Source organism: Bombus vancouverensis, chromosome 5 (genome assembly GCF_051014615.1).
Source record: "Bombus vancouverensis nearcticus chromosome 5, iyBomVanc1_principal, whole genome shotgun sequence".
NCBI lineage: Eukaryota > Metazoa > Arthropoda > Insecta > Hymenoptera > Apidae > Bombus > Bombus vancouverensis.
In genome coordinates this window covers 595786-618185 of record NC_134915.1, presented here as the reverse complement: position 1 = coordinate 618185, position 22400 = coordinate 595786, and the positions used below count along the sequence as shown (strand labels likewise).

At 31.2% G+C, this 22400-nt stretch overlaps 3 protein-coding genes across 9 annotated transcripts; 2 read left to right on the top strand and 1 right to left on the bottom strand.

Annotated features, from left to right (window-relative positions):
* Positions 1-5: 5 nt before the first annotated feature.
* On the top strand, positions 6-5453 carry LOC117156436 (dnaJ homolog l(2)tid, mitochondrial). 4 transcript variants are annotated; one of them, XM_076618921.1, is made up of 7 exons: positions 7-135; positions 593-830; positions 1972-2453; positions 3437-3700; positions 3800-4244; positions 4678-4785; positions 4931-5070. In XM_076618921.1, the coding sequence occupies exons 2-6, from the start codon at positions 635-637 to the stop codon at positions 4776-4778; spliced, it is 1488 nt and encodes a 495-aa protein (XP_076475036.1). In that variant the 5' UTR covers positions 7-135; positions 593-634; the 3' UTR covers positions 4779-4785; positions 4931-5070. The 4 variants fall into 4 exon arrangements, with proteins under 4 accessions (XP_076475037.1, XP_076475036.1, XP_033189341.1 ...); XM_076618923.1 differs by lacking the exon at positions 4678-4785 and adding an exon at positions 197-225 and having other exon boundaries at positions 83-131; positions 4931-5453; XM_076618922.1 differs by lacking the exon at positions 4931-5070 and having other exon boundaries at positions 6-135; positions 4678-4786.
* A 148-nt stretch (positions 5454-5601) lies between these two features.
* Positions 5602-13871, bottom strand: LOC117156438 (uncharacterized). The gene is made up of 5 exons (XM_033333456.2): positions 13559-13871; positions 10828-11067; positions 8763-9095; positions 8000-8230; positions 5602-6909 (listed from the first exon to the last, which is right to left on the bottom strand). Exons 1-5 carry the CDS (start codon positions 13869-13871, stop codon positions 6653-6655), a joined length of 1374 nt encoding a protein of 457 aa, XP_033189347.2. The 3' UTR covers positions 5602-6652.
* Positions 8954-21880, top strand: LOC117156439 (beta-1,4-glucuronyltransferase 1). 4 transcript variants are annotated; one of them, XM_076618924.1, is made up of 6 exons: positions 16825-16961; positions 17037-17311; positions 18181-18889; positions 19642-20030; positions 20403-20604; positions 21245-21880. In XM_076618924.1, exons 2-6 carry the CDS (start codon positions 17289-17291, stop codon positions 21455-21457), a joined length of 1536 nt encoding a protein of 511 aa, XP_076475039.1. In that variant the 5' UTR covers positions 16825-16961; positions 17037-17288; the 3' UTR covers positions 21458-21880. The 4 variants fall into 4 exon arrangements, with proteins under 4 accessions (XP_033189350.1, XP_076475039.1, XP_076475041.1 ...); XM_076618926.1 differs by adding an exon at positions 17727-17914 and having other exon boundaries at positions 16927-17311; XM_033333459.2 differs by lacking the exons at positions 16825-16961; positions 17037-17311 and adding an exon at positions 8954-9076.
* The last annotated feature ends 520 nt before the right edge of the window (positions 21881-22400 follow it).

Genomic DNA, 22400 nt, shown 5'->3' with positions numbered 1-22400 from the left:
TTATCAGACCTGTGAATAATACATATATACGACTGTGCTTCATAGACTGTACGAAATGACATTCGTGTAGTCGCAACGTTCGTGTGCGGATTGGTGCATGCGCTGGTGTACGAACCGGTGTTCATCTGGTTGTGGGTAATAACAGACGTCGTACCAACACTCGTGTGATCCCAGCTTTAAAAATGTGTTATTCTAGCTCAATATTTACACTGGAGCCTCAACTTCGTACCGAACCTTTTAATATTACAATTAATGCTGCTATTATTTCATATTAAACGTATAGTTCGGATACTTTTGCGACCTATGATTTGCCATTAGATCTAATAAAATCTTTCTAACTCGAATTTGTGTTAGATTTTTTAGATGTTGATTTTAATAGAATTATCCTTACTTGTTGTTCATTTATAATAAATACAGCAATTTTAAAAATGCAAACTTAATTTAAGATAAAAGATATAAATAAGGATTAATTTACAACAAATATTTCGTCAATATATAATATTTTAATAACAAATAATAAGGAACCAAAAATAATTTATCAGGTCTCTCATGTTGTTAAATTTCTTAAATTTAGTATTAATATAACTTCCAGAAAACATGCTATAGTCTCAATGTGTCACGTGATAATGCAGCCATGCGTCTTTTATGCAACATGGCGACCGGCAAAGGACTTGCAATCGTTCTCCGACCAAAAACTATTAATTTATTCAGCAACAGTAAATTAAATAAATTTCCATGCGGTATTGTGCAAAGATGTAGCACATGTCACCGATCTGTTACAACAATAGCATTGAGTGTCGGTAGTTGGAGCTCAAAAAAATCAGGAAAATGTAATGTATACGTCTGATCACGAATATTACGCAGATTACATCACACTTTATTCATAATACGTATTTTATTTCGAATTTGTTGACATATTAGATATATCTTGGTATTTTGAAAAAATTTTCTATTTTTAATTATATATAATATCATGAATGCCTTGTCTTCTTACTTACAATTTTAATGAGTAAACTTTCAAAGTAAAATATAACCTGAAACTTCACAACACATGCTTTTCGTTTTTACTCCTAACAATTGTTTATAGTAGTATCTCAGATAGACTTTTATTCTTTAAATTTTGTTCTAACATATTAATATAAATATCTGTTAATTTTATGCTAACGTGTCAAAATTATTAACTATGTTAACAAAATTTTAAAGTAAATAAATTATCTTATATAGGGTGTATAGAAAAGCTGGAGTAAATCTTTAAAAGCATATAGTACTCGTCAAAACAAACAAAAATATCTTAATAATTATTGGTCCAAAAACCATTAATTTTGGAGTTATAAAATGTTTTTGTCAATAAGACATTAACTCAACAGCATATATTCAATATATCTTCCATTTATTTCAACACACACTATGGCATGTTTTATCATAGTAGCATGCACAGTTTGATATTTGACATTTCACGATTCATTGTATCAACTCATTTAATACAGGACCTGATTTACTATATATTGTACTTCTATACATTAAATATCTTATAACTCCAACACTAATGGATTTTGAACCAATCTTTATTAAGATCTTTTTAATTAATTTGAGTACATTACACGTTCCTAAACTTTTTGCCCAACTTTTTTATATACCTTGTTTATTATAAATCATATTCTATTTGTAATCCTTTGCATTCTTTAAGCTTTCTACCTTTGATTCTAAGACTGATAGAATTCTAAGACAATTCTATTACTTGCTTATTATATGATTTATTTTATTAATTATATAAATTTACTAAAAATATATTTTATAATTTTTAATTAGTTCGTTAATATTTTATTTAGAGAAATAATCTCAATGAAAAATAGGTATACATGCATTAACAATATGTTTGTGTGTGTATCTTTTTCACTATTATTATTATTATTATTATATTTAGAAAAATTCTTTCTAACATAAAATATTATTTATTAAATATAATTGCAGATATGATAGAAAATTTATCCAAAGTTCAAAGAGGAATACATACAACAAGCAAACTATTAAAACGTAATTATTATGAAATATTGGGTGTATCTAAGAACGCTGCTGCAAAGGATATTAAAAAGGCTTACTATCAGCTTGCTAAAAAGTATCACCCTGATACAAATAAAGGAGATCCAGATGCAAGTAGAAAGTTTCAAGAAGTTTCAGAAGCATATGAAGTACTAAGCGATGATCAGAAAAGAAAAGAGTATGACACGTGGGGAGCCACATCAGAACAAATGGGGATGGGACAGGGCCATGGTGGTGGTGGTGGTGGTGGTGGCCATGCTGGAGATTTTACTGAAGGTTGGCAATTCAGATCATCCATCAACCCGGAGGAATTATTTAGAAAGATATTTGGAGAAGGTGGATTTCAAAGTAATATCTTTAATGATTTTGAAGATTATCAAGAATCAACGTATGGTTTTGGAGCAGCTCAAGAGGTACTTTTGTATGTAGAGTAAAGCTACCTTATTTGGACTAATAGGGACACAAAACCGTTTAGATAATGAAATTTTTGGATAATAGAACAATCACTTTCCTAATATGAAATTTCATTTATTCAAATACAGACTGAGATTAATTTCTTAGTTTCTTCAACTATTTGTAGATCCTATATCTTTCTGACTGCTAAATCACATAATTTTTTCAACATAAATAACTGCATAGAGTTACATTCTTCCTATATGTCAAGTCGTTAAAGCCCCTTTCCAAACATTACAAATGTTTCAGCATGAAAAGGCATCTCTTCATCACCACTTTTGTTTCTGTGATCATTTGTGTAAAATCGTCATTATTATCGTGTTTATTGCGATGAAATCATTTCATTACATTAGTATATTTAAGATTTTTCTTTGAATAATTTTTAATATCATGTTTTTTATTTTTAATGTTTGTGACTGTGGCTTTTCCAACAACATGTATTTTTGCTAGATCTGTTGCACTTACACCACTTTCGAGTTATTTAATTATGTCGTATTTTGTTTCGATAGTTAGAATGTTATTAGCTGCATACTAAATTCTTGTAATGAGAATTCACTCGACTGAATAAAAAAAAGAATTCATTATATATGAACTAGTGACTAATAAAATATGTACATATTTGAAACAAAAAGAGGTATCCGTTACTGGAAAATATTACATTTGGATATTGGGGTATTCGGATTATGGGTGTTCTACTGTATATATGTACATATATACAGAGTGTCTCAGAATTATAAGTTTAATTTTTTAATGTTGCTGAAGTAAAATAAGCAATGAATATCTCAAAACAAATGAACCGGATTCATTGCATATATCACCTTTTTTGATTCAGAATGACCAGAGTGGTCAAATATCCTGATAAAGTTGTTTCTTTGTGGGATACTATTATGTTATACATTTTGGTATATTAATTATTTGCAAGTTTTATTTCTCTGATTTTTAGGTTGTTATGAATTTAACATTTTCTCAAGCTGCCAGAGGAGTGAATAAAGAGGTTCAGTTAAATGTAGTAGATAAGTGTCCAAAATGTTCAGGGTCACGATGTGAACCAGGAACGAAAGCAGTTAAGTGCCACTATTGTAACGGAACTGGAATGGAAACGATTAGTACTGGCCCTTTTGTAATGAGATCTACTTGTCGTTATTGTCATGGTAGCAGAATGTTCATTAAATATCCATGCACGGAATGTCAAGCAAAAGGACAAACGGTACAAATACATTTTTGTGTTAATTAAAATTAAATAAATTTTTTTTTAAATAAATATTTCTGTATGTCATAATTGTTTTACAATAAAATATTGTAATAGGTGCAACGCAAGAAAGTAACAGTCCCTGTACCAGCTGGTGTTGAAGATGGTCAAACTATTCGGATGGCTGTTGGTAATAAAGAAATATTTATAACATTCCGTGTGGAAAAATCGAAATACTTTCGAAGAGATGGTTCAGACATACATACGGATGCTGAAATTTCGTTATCACAAGCAGTACTGGGTGGTACAATAAGAATAGAAGGCGTTTATGAAGATCATACTATACAAATTCGGCCTGGCACTTCGTCCCATACTAAAATTCGACTTAATAGTAAAGGAATGAAAAAAGTAAATGGCACAGGACATGGAGACCATTATGTACACATGAAAATTGTTGTACCTACAAAATTAACTGATAAACAATTGGCATTACTCCAAGCTTATGCTGAACTTGAAGATGATACACCTGGAACTATATATAGCATAACATACAAAACAGATGGTAAGGATAAACATGATGAATCATGATACTGAGAACAGTACATTACAAAAGTAGAGAAAAGTTAACAAAACTTTTGTCTTCTTTTTTCTTCTTGATATAATAAATTAAACTTAGTAACAATTTTGAAGTTATGAATATTCCGAATAGAATTTTTTCAATAATTTTTGTTCCTTGTAAAATCAAGTATAAGATTAGATTTGTGTGTCGCTTGAGTTTCCTCATGTGTACCTGGCCTTGCTAATTCAATAAATGATGTAAAAATTTATATATGCGTTTCATTAGCGTTTCATATTAATAAAATATGTTTTTGAAGAAAGAATGTTAACAGACTGCATAACAAATAACGTAATTGTCAAACAAGTTTTATATATCTCCGTAATTTCTTTACTTTATAAGTTCTTTTATCTTGAGAGTATACATACTTTTTTGGCAGGTCCGAAGGTAAAAACTCAAGCGAGACAGAATAGACAAAGTGAACCAAATGATGAAAATGATGGTCTCCTTAACAAAATCAAGAAAGCAATATTTGGGTAAAACTTGGGTGAGTGAATCTTTAGGAGGAAACGCAAAAATTATTTTTTTCTGTATAATTTATCTGTATGATTAATAAGTTCATAATAAAGCGTGATCTTTTAATATAGATTATGCTGAGAAATTCTACTTTATTACATTTGTTTTATCCACAGGAACTAAACAAAGTTATGCTGGTCCTTTGGATTTGTTGGAATCCATACGAATAGCATTAGGTGACAAGGATATTTCTCATAGAAACTCTGGGTCTTCTAACTGCGAAGGTCGAGAAGATAAATCTGAAGATAATAATGGAGTGAAAAGCAGTAGCTCGGTAAACGAAGATGTTGACACAATGAGAAGACGAAAAGTATCTTAAATTCAATGACTAAAAAATTATTTGCAGTATCACTAGAAGCAATTAAACAAGAGATATAAAAGTAAAAGTTATTATCACGTAAAAGATTCTGATGCATCGATGTTATAAATATTACTTAAATTACAAACAAATTGACTGTAATCCACTTTTTCAAACGTAATTATATATTGGGAACATTGTTTATTTGATTAACATAGTTTGTTAATGTACTTGTGCAAATGTATTCATACAAAGATTAATAGTTACCGAAGTATCAGAATTAATAGATAATTATAGTTATATTACTTGTGTAATAAACTATGCAAACTGTCATATTTCTACTTATGTTTTATCGCTATATCCTTCATTCCATACCATACTATCCAAAACAAATTTATATGTTTAACATTTTATTATTAATTTTAATATCTTGAATTTCATTTCACTACGTTTGGTATAAATTAATCTAGCGCAAATGAAACAAAACTATAAAGTATAAATTTAATTTATTAGTTTAACTACATTGATTACAAATGCAGAAGTATGTGTAAAATATAAACAATATATAATAATAGATCATAGATAGTGTCCATATTATGACTTTAAATCAGTATTTTACTTTAAATAATTTCTTCAGTAATCAAATGTTTAAGGTTCAAGTAATACAGATATATATACATATACATGATTTTTTAATTTGACAAATGTAGTATAGTCACATTAGAAAGTTACACGATAAATATGATTTTGTAAATATCAATATTGAATTTTTTGAATGTAAGTACAACAGAATGGAAGAAAATTTATTGATTGAAAAAGATAGATAGATATTCTTGTTAATCATTTTTAATAAAATGGTTTCTAACACATTTTATGTTTTCATATCAAAATTTTCATTATTCTTGTCATAGATTAATATTTACTATGTATGTACAATGATATCTTTATGCATGTGAAAATAGAGTGTGTTAATACTCGTAGTAATTAAAGATTCTTACTAATTGATGCAGAATGTGTTTTATTACACCTGCTGCCTACGAAGAACGTTAATTTATTGAATATTCCTAACTAGAGATATTAAATATTTACATAATTTAAAAGTATTTATATAAATATTATATAAAATATTAATAAAATAATTTTATCGATTTTGGAGTTTATGACGTATGTAGTATTGTATATATGTATGTATATATTCAATTATTTTATTCATTTTATGCCGATATCGTGTTTCGTATTATCTTACGAATGCTAATAAATTATGATGTCATAGCTGAAGAATATTGTTATTTATAATATATACTTTATAATTAAAACATATGGTGTAAATGTGGAACATAGAATTCTATTGTGTTTTATATATTTATAATTTCTTATAAAATTTTATTCTGAAAATTATCGATCTTGAAATTACATTTTACTGATATGTATAGTTTAATGCAATTCAGTGAAATAAATATGCATTACAACGAAACAGCTTTATGACAAATTATCTTTAAGATAGTTATATATTCGAAATATAAAACGTTTCTTGAAAATACTAAGCTTCGATTAATAAACCATATTTGAGACCAATATTGGTCAAGTTCTGAGTAGTTGATACACCCAAAACCGCAACCGCAATAGCAGCAATAGTGACTGCACCTTCCAAGTAAAGACCGTATAATACTCGCACATAGCCAACTATTGTTGAAAGACCACCAGCAGCAGTAAAATCTAAAGGAAATAGAACACTTGCTGCAATTGGCCTGGATCTAGCTACTCCAAAACACAAGACTCCCAGCAGATAGTAAGTGGCTGTAATTGAAAATAATGTATAGTTTTTAATTTAACATTAAATAAAATTAATAATTAAATTAACATTAATATTCGAACACAGTACTATCTCTGCGATAATAACGAGTTATTCTGAGTGGTAATTTTTATCGACCTTAATTTTATTTCACCCTGTACATGACATTATTTACTTAAAGTCATATTCTAAATCAATTGGCAAAGTTTTGCTTTTTTAACATGAAACATGCCTTTTATAAGGGCATATTTTTATCCTAATAAAAAAATAATACTTGAATCAGATTTTATGACTCCAAAGACCCCTAAAACAAGTCTCATTGAAATTACCGATGACATATTTACTGACACTAAATTTTATCAGCATCAGACTTGCCCAACATCGCACCATTGACCGACACCAGACTATATCAGCAACAGCTTCAACTTAATTATTATGTTTGGCAGTATGACTGTCAGTATCAGCACAGATAAATAAGAGCGGATTTTTATTTATCCATATCAGTTTATTGCTGCAGATAAAATCGGTGACCGATCGCCTTACAGCGGCCGGGTTAAAAATGCTAACCCAAACTTAACACAAACCACTTGATATTGATTTGTATTGAAATTACATTCAAACTTATCGTAAATTAATTGAAATTTACAAACGAAAACTTATTTAATTGCTAAGCAGATTGTGTTCGATATTTGGTTTGGATTAGTTCCTTAATCCGTACACCGTAAGGTGGCAGGCTATCAATCATAAAATCTATCTAAGTAAAAGTCCTCTCTTATTCCCTTTTACTTTTGTGCTAATATTGCCAGTCAATCGAAGCTGTCGTCAGCAAAAGCTGTGGTCTATGAAATCTGGAGTCGGTCAAATTTGGTGTCAGTGAATAGTCATCGACGAAATCTGTGTCAATGCTTTCAATGGGATCCCCTAAAACTGTCCTGTTTGTAATTAATCGCGTAAAGTTAGCAGACATATAAATTTACTCCAGGCTTTTACTTTTTCAGATCACTAATCGTGATAACGTTATATTAACCAATCTCATAGAAAAATTATATGAATATTATAAGTGTATATACACGGGTATTATGATTTTATAATTACCTACACAAACGAAGGGCACTACCTTAACCCATTTTGGTACTGGCGGTGTATAACTTAGCTCTGTTTGCTCGTATCCTTCAAGTATCCTCGATATAGCATATCTTTGTAATCGTACTGCTAACAGAAGACCAAGATTCATAACTAAAAGAAAATGTGCAGGTATACCAATTGCTGCAAAAATAACAGTTACTGTTCGACCAGCTGTCGTTCGTGGAACCGGGGCACCAAAACCTAAGGGAAATAAAAGCATATTATATAAAGCATATTATAAAAGCATATATTATTGGCAAAAGTAAAAAAATATATGTGCCTATACGTAACTATGTTGCTTAAGCATCTAAAAACAGTATAGAATAGATAAAAGTAAGCGCCCAATCATATTTTTCGAAAGATTCGTTATCAGACTGCGTATTTTTATGAACCGTGCAAAATTATACAAAATATACATAGCATGAAAGACATGTAAACTATTCAATGTATAATGCTTTCCATAATATTTGTCAGGTAAAACAATTTTGTACCGAGGTTTAATTTTATCAATTATACTCTCAAAAATATAAATTTTCATAAAAATCCGCAGTCTATTCATTATGTTTCCTAAGTTTGCTAATGTTACATTTTACACTAATTATTTAAAAAAACGATACAATGTGCATATTAAAATCTTGCACTTGAAACTAATACCGTTTGTATTTCTTCTTTTTTATATTTATCGCAATAATTAAGAAGCATTTATTTGCTACAGAAACAACATTTTAATTACCAAGAGTGGTGAGAAGTGAAAGCGCAAATAAGATACAACCCGGAAACGTCCAAAGTTGTCCACTATTTCCACTTTCGCCATATCCAGAACTAACTGCCATCAATAGCAACTTCTCGTGTTTTTCTACATATTGGTGCACTTTGTTACTCCAAAGCGGTTCTACGTCTTCTTCTTTTTCTGTACGCAACTGTCTCAATTCCGTCGCTAAGCCAACCGCTAAATCTTTCTGCATATCCTTCAATTTTACAACTTGCTCACGTTCCCGAGGGCCCTCAATGACGCAAAAAGCCACTGCACCAGCAATTGCCCAAATGGTAAGTAACCACGTCAATCCTATAATACGTAAACCACGTTTGTTAACTAAAAATAGTAAAAGCGAATTACACATTAAAATTGTTTGCCGATATGAGAATCATTTTTTTTCAATAAATCACTGTACGCCCCGCTGCTTAGGTTCACCTCCTTTCGTTCGTATCAGGAGGTTTACTCGCGTGCAGGGATATTTTGGTCTATTTTTAATTATCAATAAAGACAAAGCCGAAAACGCAATTTTTTATTTCGGTGTCAAGAATCACCCCTTAAACTATGAAACATCTGTTGCTGGACACTCTGGACGGTGGCATATGAAAATATTCAAACACTCCTAAAAGCTTTGATTTGAAAAGCTTCGCTTCGAGAGCTCATTATACATCTAAGGACAATGGAAAAAATCCATATATATATATATATCTTCTATCTGTATTAGTTTATGCGATATAACGAATTTTCTGTTTTTATTTTGTGTTATCTAGTTATTAGAGGTGCACGGACACCCGATATTTCGAGTTCGGATGGGGTTGAGAATTCTACTCGAGATTGTGTCGTGATCCCTAAAGTTTGTAACGTCTGTGTACTCCCGATATTTCGTATTATTTCTTATGGTCAAATGTGGAAATCATTCTAAATCTAAAGATAGAAAATCCGATTGTAAAATTAAAAAAAAGCAGACCAGATCCAAGCCTCGGGTACCTGTACACTCCTACTAATTACCTTCACAGAAAAGGACCACGTTGTATTTAGAGGCAATCCTGTAAACGTCTTGTCATGCATCCGATTACATTCTGAATGATTCCTGAATTTGCCGAAAAGATTGTTCCATTCTGAACCTTAATATATTAACATCATCAATAGAGTTTTCACTGTTTGCAAAATTCCTTATATCTCATAGACAAAGATAGAGCATACGTTTATATGAACTTCTCTCATTGTTTTTAGATTTACAACCAACTCCTCAAGCGAGTCTCACACGTTCTGGTACACCCTGTATACTATGTGAAATATTTGAAAATCTCATTAGCACTGTAGCGAGACTCGACCTCGATTATTACTCCTACCTCGAGTCTGAAAATTGGATCTGAAAATGTAATAGAGGTTACAAGATATTTATTGGAAGCATACGTTTCGCAAAGATCAACAAAGTATTTCAACAGTCAATTGTGCGTTATATTCATAGAATACGGTATGTAGCGAGAACATCTTTAGCATTTGTACGAGTAGAACTTCGACTTTTAGTTTCTGCAATTGCTCTTGTTTGAAAACTCCTCTATAATTGCTCTTTCTATAATAGAAGTTCACCACTTTTCCCCAGTACTTGTTATTCTTTGTTCACATAATAGAAGCTCTTCAGACAAGTGAATTCAACCAGTAAGAGTTCAGTTAATCGACTAAATTACTAACTTAACTAAAGTTTCGTTCCAATAGTTGGATTTCAGGTAAGTAGAGTTCTACTGTAACTGAATGTTTAAGACTACTAGTCGTGCTGTATACTAATTTCGCTCTAAATGTATGTTTGGTGATAAATGTCTTGTAACTTCTATATCCATTTTCGGATTGATTTCAAATTTTAGTATTATAAGCTTAATTTTGTGGGGACAAAAACAATATTCATAAAAATATTGTGTGGTAAGTGTTCGAATACTTTCACGAGCCACTATATGTATACTTTATGGAAAGTATCTTTAATACACTATTTTTTAATAGCAATCATAAATTATGAGCGAAAGAAGAGATATCAATGTATTTTTACCAAACAACGAGAGTGATAATCTTCCCAGGAATCTAATATGTTTCCATATTTTCGAAAATCCTTTTACATTTGACGAAGCTACATCTTCTTCTTCGACGATATCTTTAACGGATGGTAAAACCCTGAGTCGCAATGGTAGTCCAACTGTTGTTTGAATAGCAATTGATTTCGTCGGTTTTTCGGAATTTGCGGTCGTTTTGTATCGCGGAGAGATGTCTTCCGAAACTGTTGTAGGTGTATCTAAGAATAATAAACTAAATTATTACTATACTTCCAAAGTATATAATTTTAATGCAACCTTTAAAAGTGATTTTCTTGCTTTATAATGTATCACGTAGATGATCAAAAATGATGATAAGAAGGAAATATATTTTCATTATTCAAGATCATTATAGTTAAATATAACATTGTCTCTAATAACGATGAGCCTCGCAAATCTTTAAGAATACAAGGTCTGGCACAATAACATGTACAGGTGGGCGTGAGGTGATTTCTTATGAAAAAATAAGAAGAAAATTTGACTAGCGTATAGTTGAACTTGGCTGATCACCGAGTGTGAGGAAATAATCAACAGGAAATTATCCTATACACGAAAATAAGTCGATAAGTGGAAACAATTTTTCACAAGATTCTTTGTTTCCGAGAAAAATAAATTTGAAAATATATCATGCGCGTGTACCAGGCCTGTTCTTAACTAAGCATATCGTTGCTTGGCATTGATAGTGGCATAACTCAACAAATTTTAAACTACACTATGTTTCTATCTTTATCGTGTAAAACAGTAAATATTTTCCATCGGTTTTGCGTCATAAGGAAAAATTATTACTTATGCTGTTATCAACCTGGCCTTAGTTTTACAACACTGGCTCATCTTCAGTCGTTTTGCGACAAGTAGAAGTTATACTGCTTTCGCGAATAGTCGCATAGCTTGTATCAAGTCAGCCTTATAACATCGTTGAAACGACTCGCGAAGATTTCTTTGTAAATTTGAAAAAAAACTCTTCTCTAAAATATATATTTTTCGGGTTGTGCCACTATCAATGTTGTGCCAAGCAGCGACACTCAAACTTTATTTTCTTGGAAATGAAACCTTAAATGGAAAGTATTTTTACTTATTTTTGCACGTATAATAATCTCCTGTTGACTATTTACTCTTACCCAGTCGCTAATTAGTCACGATCAAGCGTCTTAGATAAATTTTCAAACTCGATTTTCTTAGAAATTAAGCTTCGAACGAAAAAATGTTATTCGATATTTTCTCCTTATTTTTTATAAGGAACTATCATATGCCCGCTTGTCTATAGCCTATACATACATGTTATTCGATTCGATCCTATATATGTACATAGATATGTTCCTGCAATGCATGAAATGTTATTACTTCGTTGAATTTATTGTGTATATTGTCAATATATTTCTTTAATTTGAATTACAATTATATAGTACAGTACAGTATATACGCATCTTGAGACTCATCTAAATTTTCTTAGGCTTAACTTCCAATTTTAAACTCTATAGTGCGTTCCGCTGTCCTACATTCGGTTTTTCCTTACGTATTGATTTAGTTCTTCTTAACGCGTTATTATTAATGAAACCAGAAATAGCATATACATCCAACCGGTGATACAGTCATCAAACTTATACTCTTGTACAATTCTGCAAATTATATAGTATTATTTAAAAGTATTGTATAGTATACATGAATATGTATACATATAAACGAGCTTGAAGGCAGAGAGATAAAGATAAAGATTTTGTCACAAAATAATTAGAGAAGCTTAGAAATATTTTAAAACTATCGCCAAAATAGATTGTTTTATTTTAATTTTACTTTCTCTTGCTTTTATTATTTTATTCAGTATCGTTGCAAATTTATGGTTTGTGTGTTTTATATATTCATATAAACATTTTTATATATCTTATGTAAAAAAATGTAAAATTTTAAGCTATCATAAAGAATGATTATACCTTAGGAATTATTATTATTATTATCTATCGTCGTTTAAATTCGGTTTGTCTCTAATAAATGACACTATTAAATATAAGTATAATTAGCTTCCATCTATTATTAAATAATCAATTAACGAGTAACCAAGTGTAGAGGTAGTAATAGTAGTAAACCTAAACGTACACATATCAAAAGAACAAATGAATATTTCACAACATAATATAAAACTATGTGATTAGAACTAGATTTACACGTAGAATGATCACTATTTCTCGTTTCATATACGCACATATATTGTAACTGGTTCGTAATTTAAATATCTTTTTGTGTTTTAACATACTTACATTGACGTATCTTTGTCAAATTAAGTTAATATATCGACTTGTATAAGTTATTATATGAGGTGTATTTAAAACTGAAACTAAGAAGAAAACATAAAAAAAATGTGAAGATCACAGGACCGTGAAGAGTTAAACTGTTATATAATTTATACAAGATTAAACATTCTGAAGAATTCATTTTGAAAATAGTATAGTTCCAATAACGTTTACTTGAATATGCAGGAGTTGGAGAAAATAAAATATATGTATATATGCATGCATAATATCAATATGACGTGTAAGAGGTGTTTCCATTATTTTGTCCAACCCCTGTACACGATATGCTCGTATGATCAAATAATCTTGACAAACACTGTTAAAATTTAATCGATGATACAGAAATGTAAATATCTTTAATACGTTATCATACGATGTCAAAACACTTGACAAAAATTAGCCATACCTATTGCAAACACTACATCGTTGTCGTCTTCATTCTGGTTGTGCCTCTGCTGTTCGGTCATCGTTATGTGAAACTCGGTAACGCGACGTCCGATCTCGTCCTTCGATTTCGGATGTATTACGTTCCTATGGGCAGAATGTCGTATTTTGTGGATCTTGATCGCCCTGTGCATTTTCTTCCCGGCATGTTGTTTACGAGCGCATGTAACAGCAGACAGCGAAACAGGTGTCAACTTCGCAACGTCTATAACATCACTAACGGGCGTCGCAACACCCCCAAGGATTGGCGGTGCTGGGAAAAGGGGCACGTCCATTGACAAAGGTCAAGGTTCCTTTGCTTATGAAGTGCAATGCTATCATCGATAGCGATTTCTTTCTTTAACCTAGTCCTTTGTTGGTTCTACATCAATGTATCAAGGTAACGGAGGCATGTGTAACTTTTTTCTTTACACATATAACTAGTGCACTGGTGATGCAATCGTTTCCATTTCATAACTATTTATCCATGACCTTTCAGTATGCACAAATTTAATTTATAAAAAATATTTACCGAGGAACAAAGAAGTTTTGGGTTGAAACTGGTTCGTAAGAAATGTTTGTACAAGAGGAAACTGTTTGGTAGTAGCATTTTATATTTAATGGATTTAAATTCGAGCATCTTTTGATACTTTTGATATTTTCAAGTTTTATTTTTTATTTATTTCTAGTTGTATTTAAAAGAGATAATGATAGGAATGTTTGTTCCATTTCATGGCCATCGTTATATGTATTGCCTTTGTAAAATTTACGTAAAAGTTATAGCTTATTTTATGTTTTTATTTCATATAATATTATTATTATTTGTTTTTAACATCTTATTAATGCATGTAATATTAGAAAATTTTTTAATTCATTTATGATTTACAATTGCAACAACATCTGAAATAATGAAAACAAATTTCTGCGTTAGTTCAAAATATGAATAGTAACCATTTTGATTCTACTTATTTTCTTTATATATTTTATCTATATATTCTATTTATCTCCTCTAGTCGATCACTTACGAAAATTTAATTATTTAATCATGCTAGATAAAGTTACTTGAGGCGGTGCTAGGTCTAGATTACTGCACACCTAAGTATATAATACCAGGCAAAGCTCAGAGAGAAAGAGAAGGTTGGGGTTAGAGCAGGGGCAAGAGCTTTGAGATATGAAGAGAGTATAAGAAGAGGTGTAGGTGGATTATTAGGTAAAGAATGCGTAAAAGAAAAAGAAAGGGAAGTTAGAAGAACAAAAAGTATCAGAGCAAGAGAAGAATGGTTTTAGAGAAGTGATTGCAGCCAGCTAGGTGTAGAAAATCTAAGACAGCAGAAGATTGATATAATTAAGGTTCTGACAGAAAGGGACGAAGAGTTGCAAGGTCAAGATGCAATATAATAGAATTTGGAATGCCAAATATAATAGTAGGTACAAATATGTACATAAGAGTAGTGGGCAAAGCGAAATATCTGGAGAATGAAGGAAAAGGAGGCAGCCAGAGGCCTGTAGACTGGCAAATCGTTACTGGTCAGGAGAGGAAAAGAGAAAATGTATTTTATGTAGGTTAAAGATAGGCACTATAGATAGTGCTATAACAATTGTTAAAATATTGCTAAGTTTCCAGCGTACTAAGAGAGGAAGAGATAGGAGAATAGGGTTGTCATTTATAAAATTACCGGATTTTCAGAGGTCAATTTCACCCCCTTAAAGTGAATTTGAACAGGAGAACAAATTTGCTTAATACATTTCTGTGTTTTTTCCTCATATCCCCAAAGTTTCTTAATTTTTAGAATTTGCAGGTTGCGAATCTTCCGTTGTCGAATGAAAAAATCTCTCCACTACTTCGATAGCCTACTTCTTTACTACCCTGTACTACCACTAGCCTCCCTCTTTCATCTTCAATTCAGTGGTTGAAATATTTGTTACTCTTTCCATTCCTAATATGTCACTATGACATACTTTTGTGCATAGTACGGAAACTAGAACCAACCACCCTATATATGTATAATCTTGACAACATATTTCAAGGGCATCAAAATCAGTAAGGAGGTAACTATTCGGCAACTTGGCCAAGTTTATTGATATTTATACTATAATCTTTTTTCACCATTCGGAAGAGCAAGATAACAAAACCTAATTTCTGTGTCACCCTGTATGATCGTAATAAAAGCTTATATAAGGTATTAATAGTAAGTATAATATAATGAAAAGTTTAGGATTTATTAAATTAATTTTCGATATTTAACTATCCGTTACAAACGATTTGTCAGCATATTTTCTATCTGTAATTGTTGATATTATTATTTTACATTCATATATCGTTGAGTAATCATGTGAAACAAATTTACAAAAATAAGAGTTATATTATTTATATGTTCTTTTACTTTTTAACTCTCACATAATGTATAGAATTGTTAACAAATGTATAGAATTATTTGTTTAATCTCTGTTTAAAGAATACTAAATCCAAACCACTCGAATCTACTATAGGTCAGTCGTAGTATATCTACGATGCTCGATGCTTAAAAATTATAAACAATACTTATGTTTCTATTTTCCTAGATATCGAATGCATGCTCCTTTTCCTTCGCGTTTGTGATGTAAATGTAATCTCAAAGTAAATGTTTAAAAAGAGGAGCCGTGTGATAACAGGAAAACAAAGCTGATAAAGCTGCACTTAAAGGTCATATAATATATGTGTGCGTATTTATCATACCGGTGATTATGTCTTCTTTAAATTTACTCATGTACTTACTATATACACGTACGACCATTGAATGAAAGTCCACGCATCAATATGTAGGCACGACCACACATAACAAACGCGGTTGGTACATCATAAATGAAAGGGAATGGAAGGAATATAAAGTTGAACTTGAAAATTACGATGTTTAGGAATCAAGACGAGACGATCCGTATACTCCTCCGAACAATTTACAGACTACTGGCTTCGAATAGCATTTCGTAGATTTGGCGCATTGCATGCTACGGTGAAGGATGTAGTAACGTAAATGGTTCCCTATCGATACACTAAAATTAGAACACAACCTTGGAATAAATCACGAAGATATTAGCCAAATTTCATCGCACTTCTCGTTTTCTCCAGTAAGATACATCACGGTAGGTCATTGTCGGATGTTGACCTAATGATATATGAATAATTTACGGTAGATACAGCGATTCATAACGCTTGTACAAAATTTTGATGTGTACGTTATACAAAACATTTTAATATTTCATTAGCACTCCCATAAAACACAACTATCGTGATTATATTGATAAAATTTGGAGCGGTATTTGAAACGATAAAATTTAGCGGAGACATTTAGACAGATTTAGGCCACGAGTCACTAGCGACAGAACTGTCGCTTTAATAGTTCTACAGGGTGAGTCACATGAATACTTGTTTTAATTTTTGAGATAAAGAAAAATGTCTGAAACAAAAATTGTTTGGTTCCAAGAGGGCCATCATATAGCTGTCAAAACGTTTTATCCGGTGAATGCGCTTAGAATATTTGAAGTTCGCCGTCATATGTTTAAGTGCAACTACATATTTTTGAACACCTGCCATTGTAACCACTCTCAAGGCGATTTCAACGACTACAGTCATTCAAAAACACAAAAGTACCTGTGTGAAAAATGAAAATTCATAAAGTATGCTTCTGAAACAGAACATTTTGTAATATGAAGGCAAACAGTTGTGGATTACTAAAATGGCTACTAACTTTGACACAAGGTCAGATAGGACACATATTGATACAAATTTTTTCCATTGTTTTTTGTGATTCCTATTCACTTTTGAAGTATGTCCCATATATTACCCCGTATATTAATGATACACCCCGTATATTAAAATCGGTTTCCCACGTCTTATTGGCGATCAACGGCATGCAGCGAGTGAATATTTTTGTTTATGTACGAGGCTGGTAAAACTGTGTTTTATTTTCTCATTGGATCGTTAGTGGCAACGTAAAGTAAACTACATTCCTAATACGATAATTCCAAAGGTAAACGTGAACGATTATCACCTAGCCAACCATCTATATCATACTTTAAAAGGAATTTCCACCTAGATAAGGTTTCAATTTGTGCACAATGAAATATCAGATATTTAATTCAGGATAAATTGTTGAATCTATATTTGTGGGTAGGTCTATAGTCAACGGCATGGTCGTCTACATAGAGTTTTACTGGAAAGTTGACCATTTTTAATGAGCCGCAAAAAGATGTTTCATCGCGATAATACCATAGCACAAACGCAATAATAACTTTAAATAGCTTACATATAATCCTGTTAGCTATATTCTACGATATTACGAAGTACAATATAAATACATAGGTAGGTACATCTCATAATATACGTATGTATACGTGCATGTACACAAACGTTTTTTCTATTGTACAACATCACACGTGTGTATATAAATTAATATAATAATTTTATTGCAATACCTATACCCATACAAATACATATAATGCAATACCCATAAAGAATGAAATGGTACAGTCCAGTCGTCGTTTTAGCTGTCATTTATTTTATAGTGGTTACTAAAAATTTGAGCCGAGTTTTTCTATGAATTTAAGCTGAAGTTTTTGTTTTCGTAGGTTTAAATTCTGGCGAATTGTATCGAAGGTAGGCACGCCTGCGCTGTATCGATCCAAAATTGACGGCCTCGTCTTGCCTGAACGGCAACAGCAGTGCCCAAGTACATCTCAGTTCAATGAATTTACCGCGTTTAGAACATGGAAAATCGTCTCTTTAACAACAATGCGTTGCTCTGGTCGAAAGTTCCTAATTTGGTTGAGTTTAATGTTCTTCTTTCTCCTGATTGGTCGTCTCTTGATCGATCGTGGATTCGATTTACCGATACTGGTGATCGGTACTAGCGATATCTTAATACCAAAGACTTATTCAAGTTTTCAGCAAGATGTACAGACTGGAGCACTTGCTTTCGTAGCCGGCATGTACATGGCAGGTCTGCAACCTAGGAACAGAAGTTTCTGCAGATGGTATCATGGCCTGCCGAATATGCTCTCGTATCCGGCATCCAAAGTCACCTGGAGTCCCGAAATCGGTGAGAAGAGCCCCTACAGAATTCTACCGTTTGTATTGCGCGGAACCGAGGAGAGGAACAAGCTGCCTCAGGTGACCCTCTGCACGCACGCCACTGCAGATCAAGTCTATGGAATCGTGGAATTAGCTCGGAGATGGGAGGGTCCATTAAGCCTGGCCGTTTTCACGCCTGGCCTCGACGCTGGTATCGCCGTTGCTCTCCTCGATCGGGCCTGTCGATGCGAACCTGAAATGTACAAGGTTTCCCTATGCACTCGCTCTCAAAACGGGTCGCTAGTAGTATGATTAAACTTCGGGCATTATATGCATACCGCATGTCTAAATCTATTCTCCATCGCGACTATCTCAATTTTCGTTCAATTTTAATTTGGTCATCGTCAACTACTTTGCTTGCGATACGAAAGCAACCGTATCTTAAAAAATGCAATCTGGGACAAAGATACGTGAATAGATAAAGAAAGTAGGTATCATCGAACTAGTGCCAGTATTACTTAGATTTTATTTGTTATAACAAATCCTTATGGTATATGGATTATTTAGTTAGTTTAGTTAATTTGAAATTAACATTTACACTTTTGTGTAAACAAACTGTCTTTAAGGAAAATTCATTGATACCTATCTACACTGCCTGTCCATTTATTTCTGTCCCCTACTCTACGTAATTAACAGCACGCTATAATTTTCTACTGTCACGGTCTCAGAAATACTGCTAATCATGTTTTATAAAAATTATACTCTTTAAAGTGAAATGCAAGATTTTAAATTTCCTCTACCTTAAAAATTGTATGAAAAGAATAAAGTAAATTACATTGTTTCTAAATAATCTCTATAAAACACGTGAGTAAACATAAGTACATTTAAGTAGTTTTTTTAATTACTAAATACACATCGCATCGTATCTATATAAGATTATATGGGTTAAATATAGAGATGAATACACACGTAAGTACACGGAAGTACTAACTACAGTTTTAACGTATGCCCTTTCACAGGTTTCTGTTCATTTGGTATTTCCGGCGAGTCGCCCACCAGCTTTAGGACAGATTACTCGAATTCATGGTGACTGTGCGGCATCCGATCTTCAAAGAGGAGATAGAGGGACAGAAAGGAAACGAAGAAGCATGATTTATCCTATTAACGTAGCCAGAAATGTAGCCAGAATTCAAGCAAACACGACTCGTGTTCTAGTAACTGATATCGAATTATTACCTAGCCAAAGATTAGCATCCGGTTTTATGGAAATTGTCCGGGAAAAAACACCAAAAGGCAGAATCGTGTTCGTGGTACCAGTATTTGAGATAGAATCAAATGAAGTGCCACCATTGACAAAAAAGGAATTGCTTTCAGCAACGAAGGCTGGTCTAGCCGTTTATTTTCACAGGTTTGTAAAAATAATTCCAACTGTGCGAAAATGATTTTACAAAATTCATATCGGAGGGTTGTTTTAACTTTATATGTATTAACATGTGTTACGTTATATACACTGGCAACAAGAAAAAAAGAAAAAAGTATTTGTACACTACTGCGTTTGTTATAGTTAACTAGGTCCAATTATAATAAATTTTGTATCACTTAATGATATATATTTTCATATGATTGTCATCAAAGTTTGATATTATGTAAATGAAACGTAGAATTTAATAAAAGAACGTTTCATTAGAATATAAAAGTGTGTACGAATATTTCTTTCAGCCAGCATATAACCATAAATGAGAAAATACAAAAGATTTTACAGAGAATTCCTGGTTTATAGATTTCTCTGTTCACATTGTCAAAGGTTCCCTGGACTTAGTAGATGGTTAATTAGACCTGATCCGGGTAAAGTGAAACCTCTTATTATTACGAAAAGGGAATATCCACATCATAGATGGGAGCCTGTATTCATAGGAACGCAAAATGATCCCTTTTATGCTGAAGAAATGTCTTGGGAAGGCAGACAAGATAAAATGAGTCAGGTATTGCGCGTATTCGACAGATTTACAACAGAAATAAAATACTAATAGAATTATACTTGTTCTATAAAATTTTATGCACATATGTATTAATAAAAATTAGTATAACATTCTATTTTAGAAGATCTACCATAATGAAAGGATATATTAAAATTAAATTTATAATGAATTTATAATTAATTTATATAAATTTATAACAATTTTACATGCATATAAATTTTAGTATTTACAGGTTATTTATAATAAAAATATACATAGTAACTACAGATTAACGATTAATCATAAAAAAATCGTTTTAAATTTCAATTAATCTCGTTAACTGTACTGTACATACTAGGATAGATACTAATTATTAAGAAAAAGATGAGCAATATAACACAATGTAAGGATACAATGTAGTGTAAGAAACTAGGAGTAAGAATGCAACAACCTGCTTGTAATAGTCTGTTGGCCTTAAGTGCAAATAAATTGTTATTGTTGTTATTGTTGTTGTTGTTATTATTATTACTACTATTATTGTTATTATGAGTAATTTCATAATGGTAGATTTTTAAAACAGAATATCATATGAATAATAAATTTTGTAAATAATAATAAATTGTGTAAGAAACGTGTTATATTAATTTTTAACATTTTCTTATAGATGTTCGAGATGTGTCTTTTACACTATCGACTAATTATACTTGATGGTGCCTTTTTAGTCCATACACCAGGTATTAAACGAAAAACAATAAAGATTGACAAAGCAAAACGAGAATTTTTAAAGCCTCACGAAAGAAAGAACGCTCGTATCTATCAACGTATAATTAGACGTTTATTGAAACAATATCCTGTTAATCGCAAATGCGCACAATAATATTTTTCGATAAAGGAAATCAGTATTCAGAGTAATCGCTTTTACTGTAGGAATAAAATAAACTTTGAAAGATACACGGAGTAGCTATATAAATGCTGTTTGTTTTCTAATAGTGTTATCTATATAAATGATACGTTGTATCTATACTACCATCCATTATAAAAGAGTGTTTTTATATTTATAAACCAGTAGAAATTAACTGAAAATATGTGCCTATTTAAAATACAAAACAAAAAGTCTCGTAGCAGTAACTCCCTGAATAATGAATATATCACAATAGTTTATTATTACTTAGTAATAGTATAATATATTATTATTTTCATTTTTTTGTTCAACTGGACATTGAGGAACTTTGTTATTATACATAAAAAATATAAAGATACGTGTAAAGAATATAAATATATTCTCCCAGCTAAAGCGTTACTGCATTTGTTTGATAAAACAAATATAAAAGTTAAGGTTTTGTATAAAAAAATGTATTTACCTACGCATGTTTCGTACGTTTCAAAATTTTAAATTATCGAACGGAATTTTTTCTTAAATGTAAGTATTTACTTTAAATATTATACTTATCTACGAAATTAAGTAACCATGTTAGTTTAAACAATATTTTTCAATTTTTTGCAATTATAAATAATTTATGCATAATTTTATTGAAACGACAATTAATATATAATAATGTATATTTAATACAAGAACTTAGGTAATTGTAAGTTTAAGTTTAAGGTATTAGTTTTCCTCAATACGGCACTGTGATAATGCGAAACTAACAATGAGTACAGATTAATTTTTAATGTTTGTTTTAAGTATTAAAATACATAATTCGATACAAATAGATTATAAAATTTCGTAAACAATACTTCGTATGCCAATCGTGATATGTACATATGTATATATGTAAGACCATAACAAGGTAAGGCATAAACAATTCATAAAAATATAT

Bases quoted from the DNA above. Each gene is read 5' to 3' on its own strand.
- LOC117156436 (XM_076618923.1), top strand. From the start codon at position 98: ATGCGCTGGTGTACGAACCGGTGTTCATCTGGTT. The intron at 226-592 runs GTACCGAACCTT...TATAACTTCCAG, and splicing joins TACACTGGAGCCTCAACTTC to AAAACATGCTATAGTCTCAA. The intron at 3,701-3,799 runs GTACAAATACAT...ATATTGTAATAG, and splicing joins GTCAAGCAAAAGGACAAACG to GTGCAACGCAAGAAAGTAAC.
- LOC117156438 (XM_033333456.2), bottom strand. From the start codon at position 13,871: ATGGACGTGCCCCTTTTCCCAGCACCGCCAATCCTTGGGGGTGTTGCG. The intron at 11,068-13,558 runs GTATGGCTAATT...TATTATTCTTAG, and splicing joins CGATGTAGTGTTTGCAATAG to ATACACCTACAACAGTTTCG. The intron at 9,096-10,827 runs GTAAAAATACAT...TACGTATTATAG, and splicing joins ATTATCACTCTCGTTGTTTG to GATTGACGTGGTTACTTACC.
- LOC117156439 (XM_076618924.1), top strand. From the start codon at position 17,289: ATGGCTACTAACTTTGACACAAG. The intron at 20,031-20,402 runs GTTTGTAAAAAT...CCTGGTTTATAG, and splicing joins CTAGCCGTTTATTTTCACAG to ATTTCTCTGTTCACATTGTC. The intron at 20,605-21,244 runs GTATTGCGCGTA...ATTTTCTTATAG, and splicing joins GACAAGATAAAATGAGTCAG to ATGTTCGAGATGTGTCTTTT.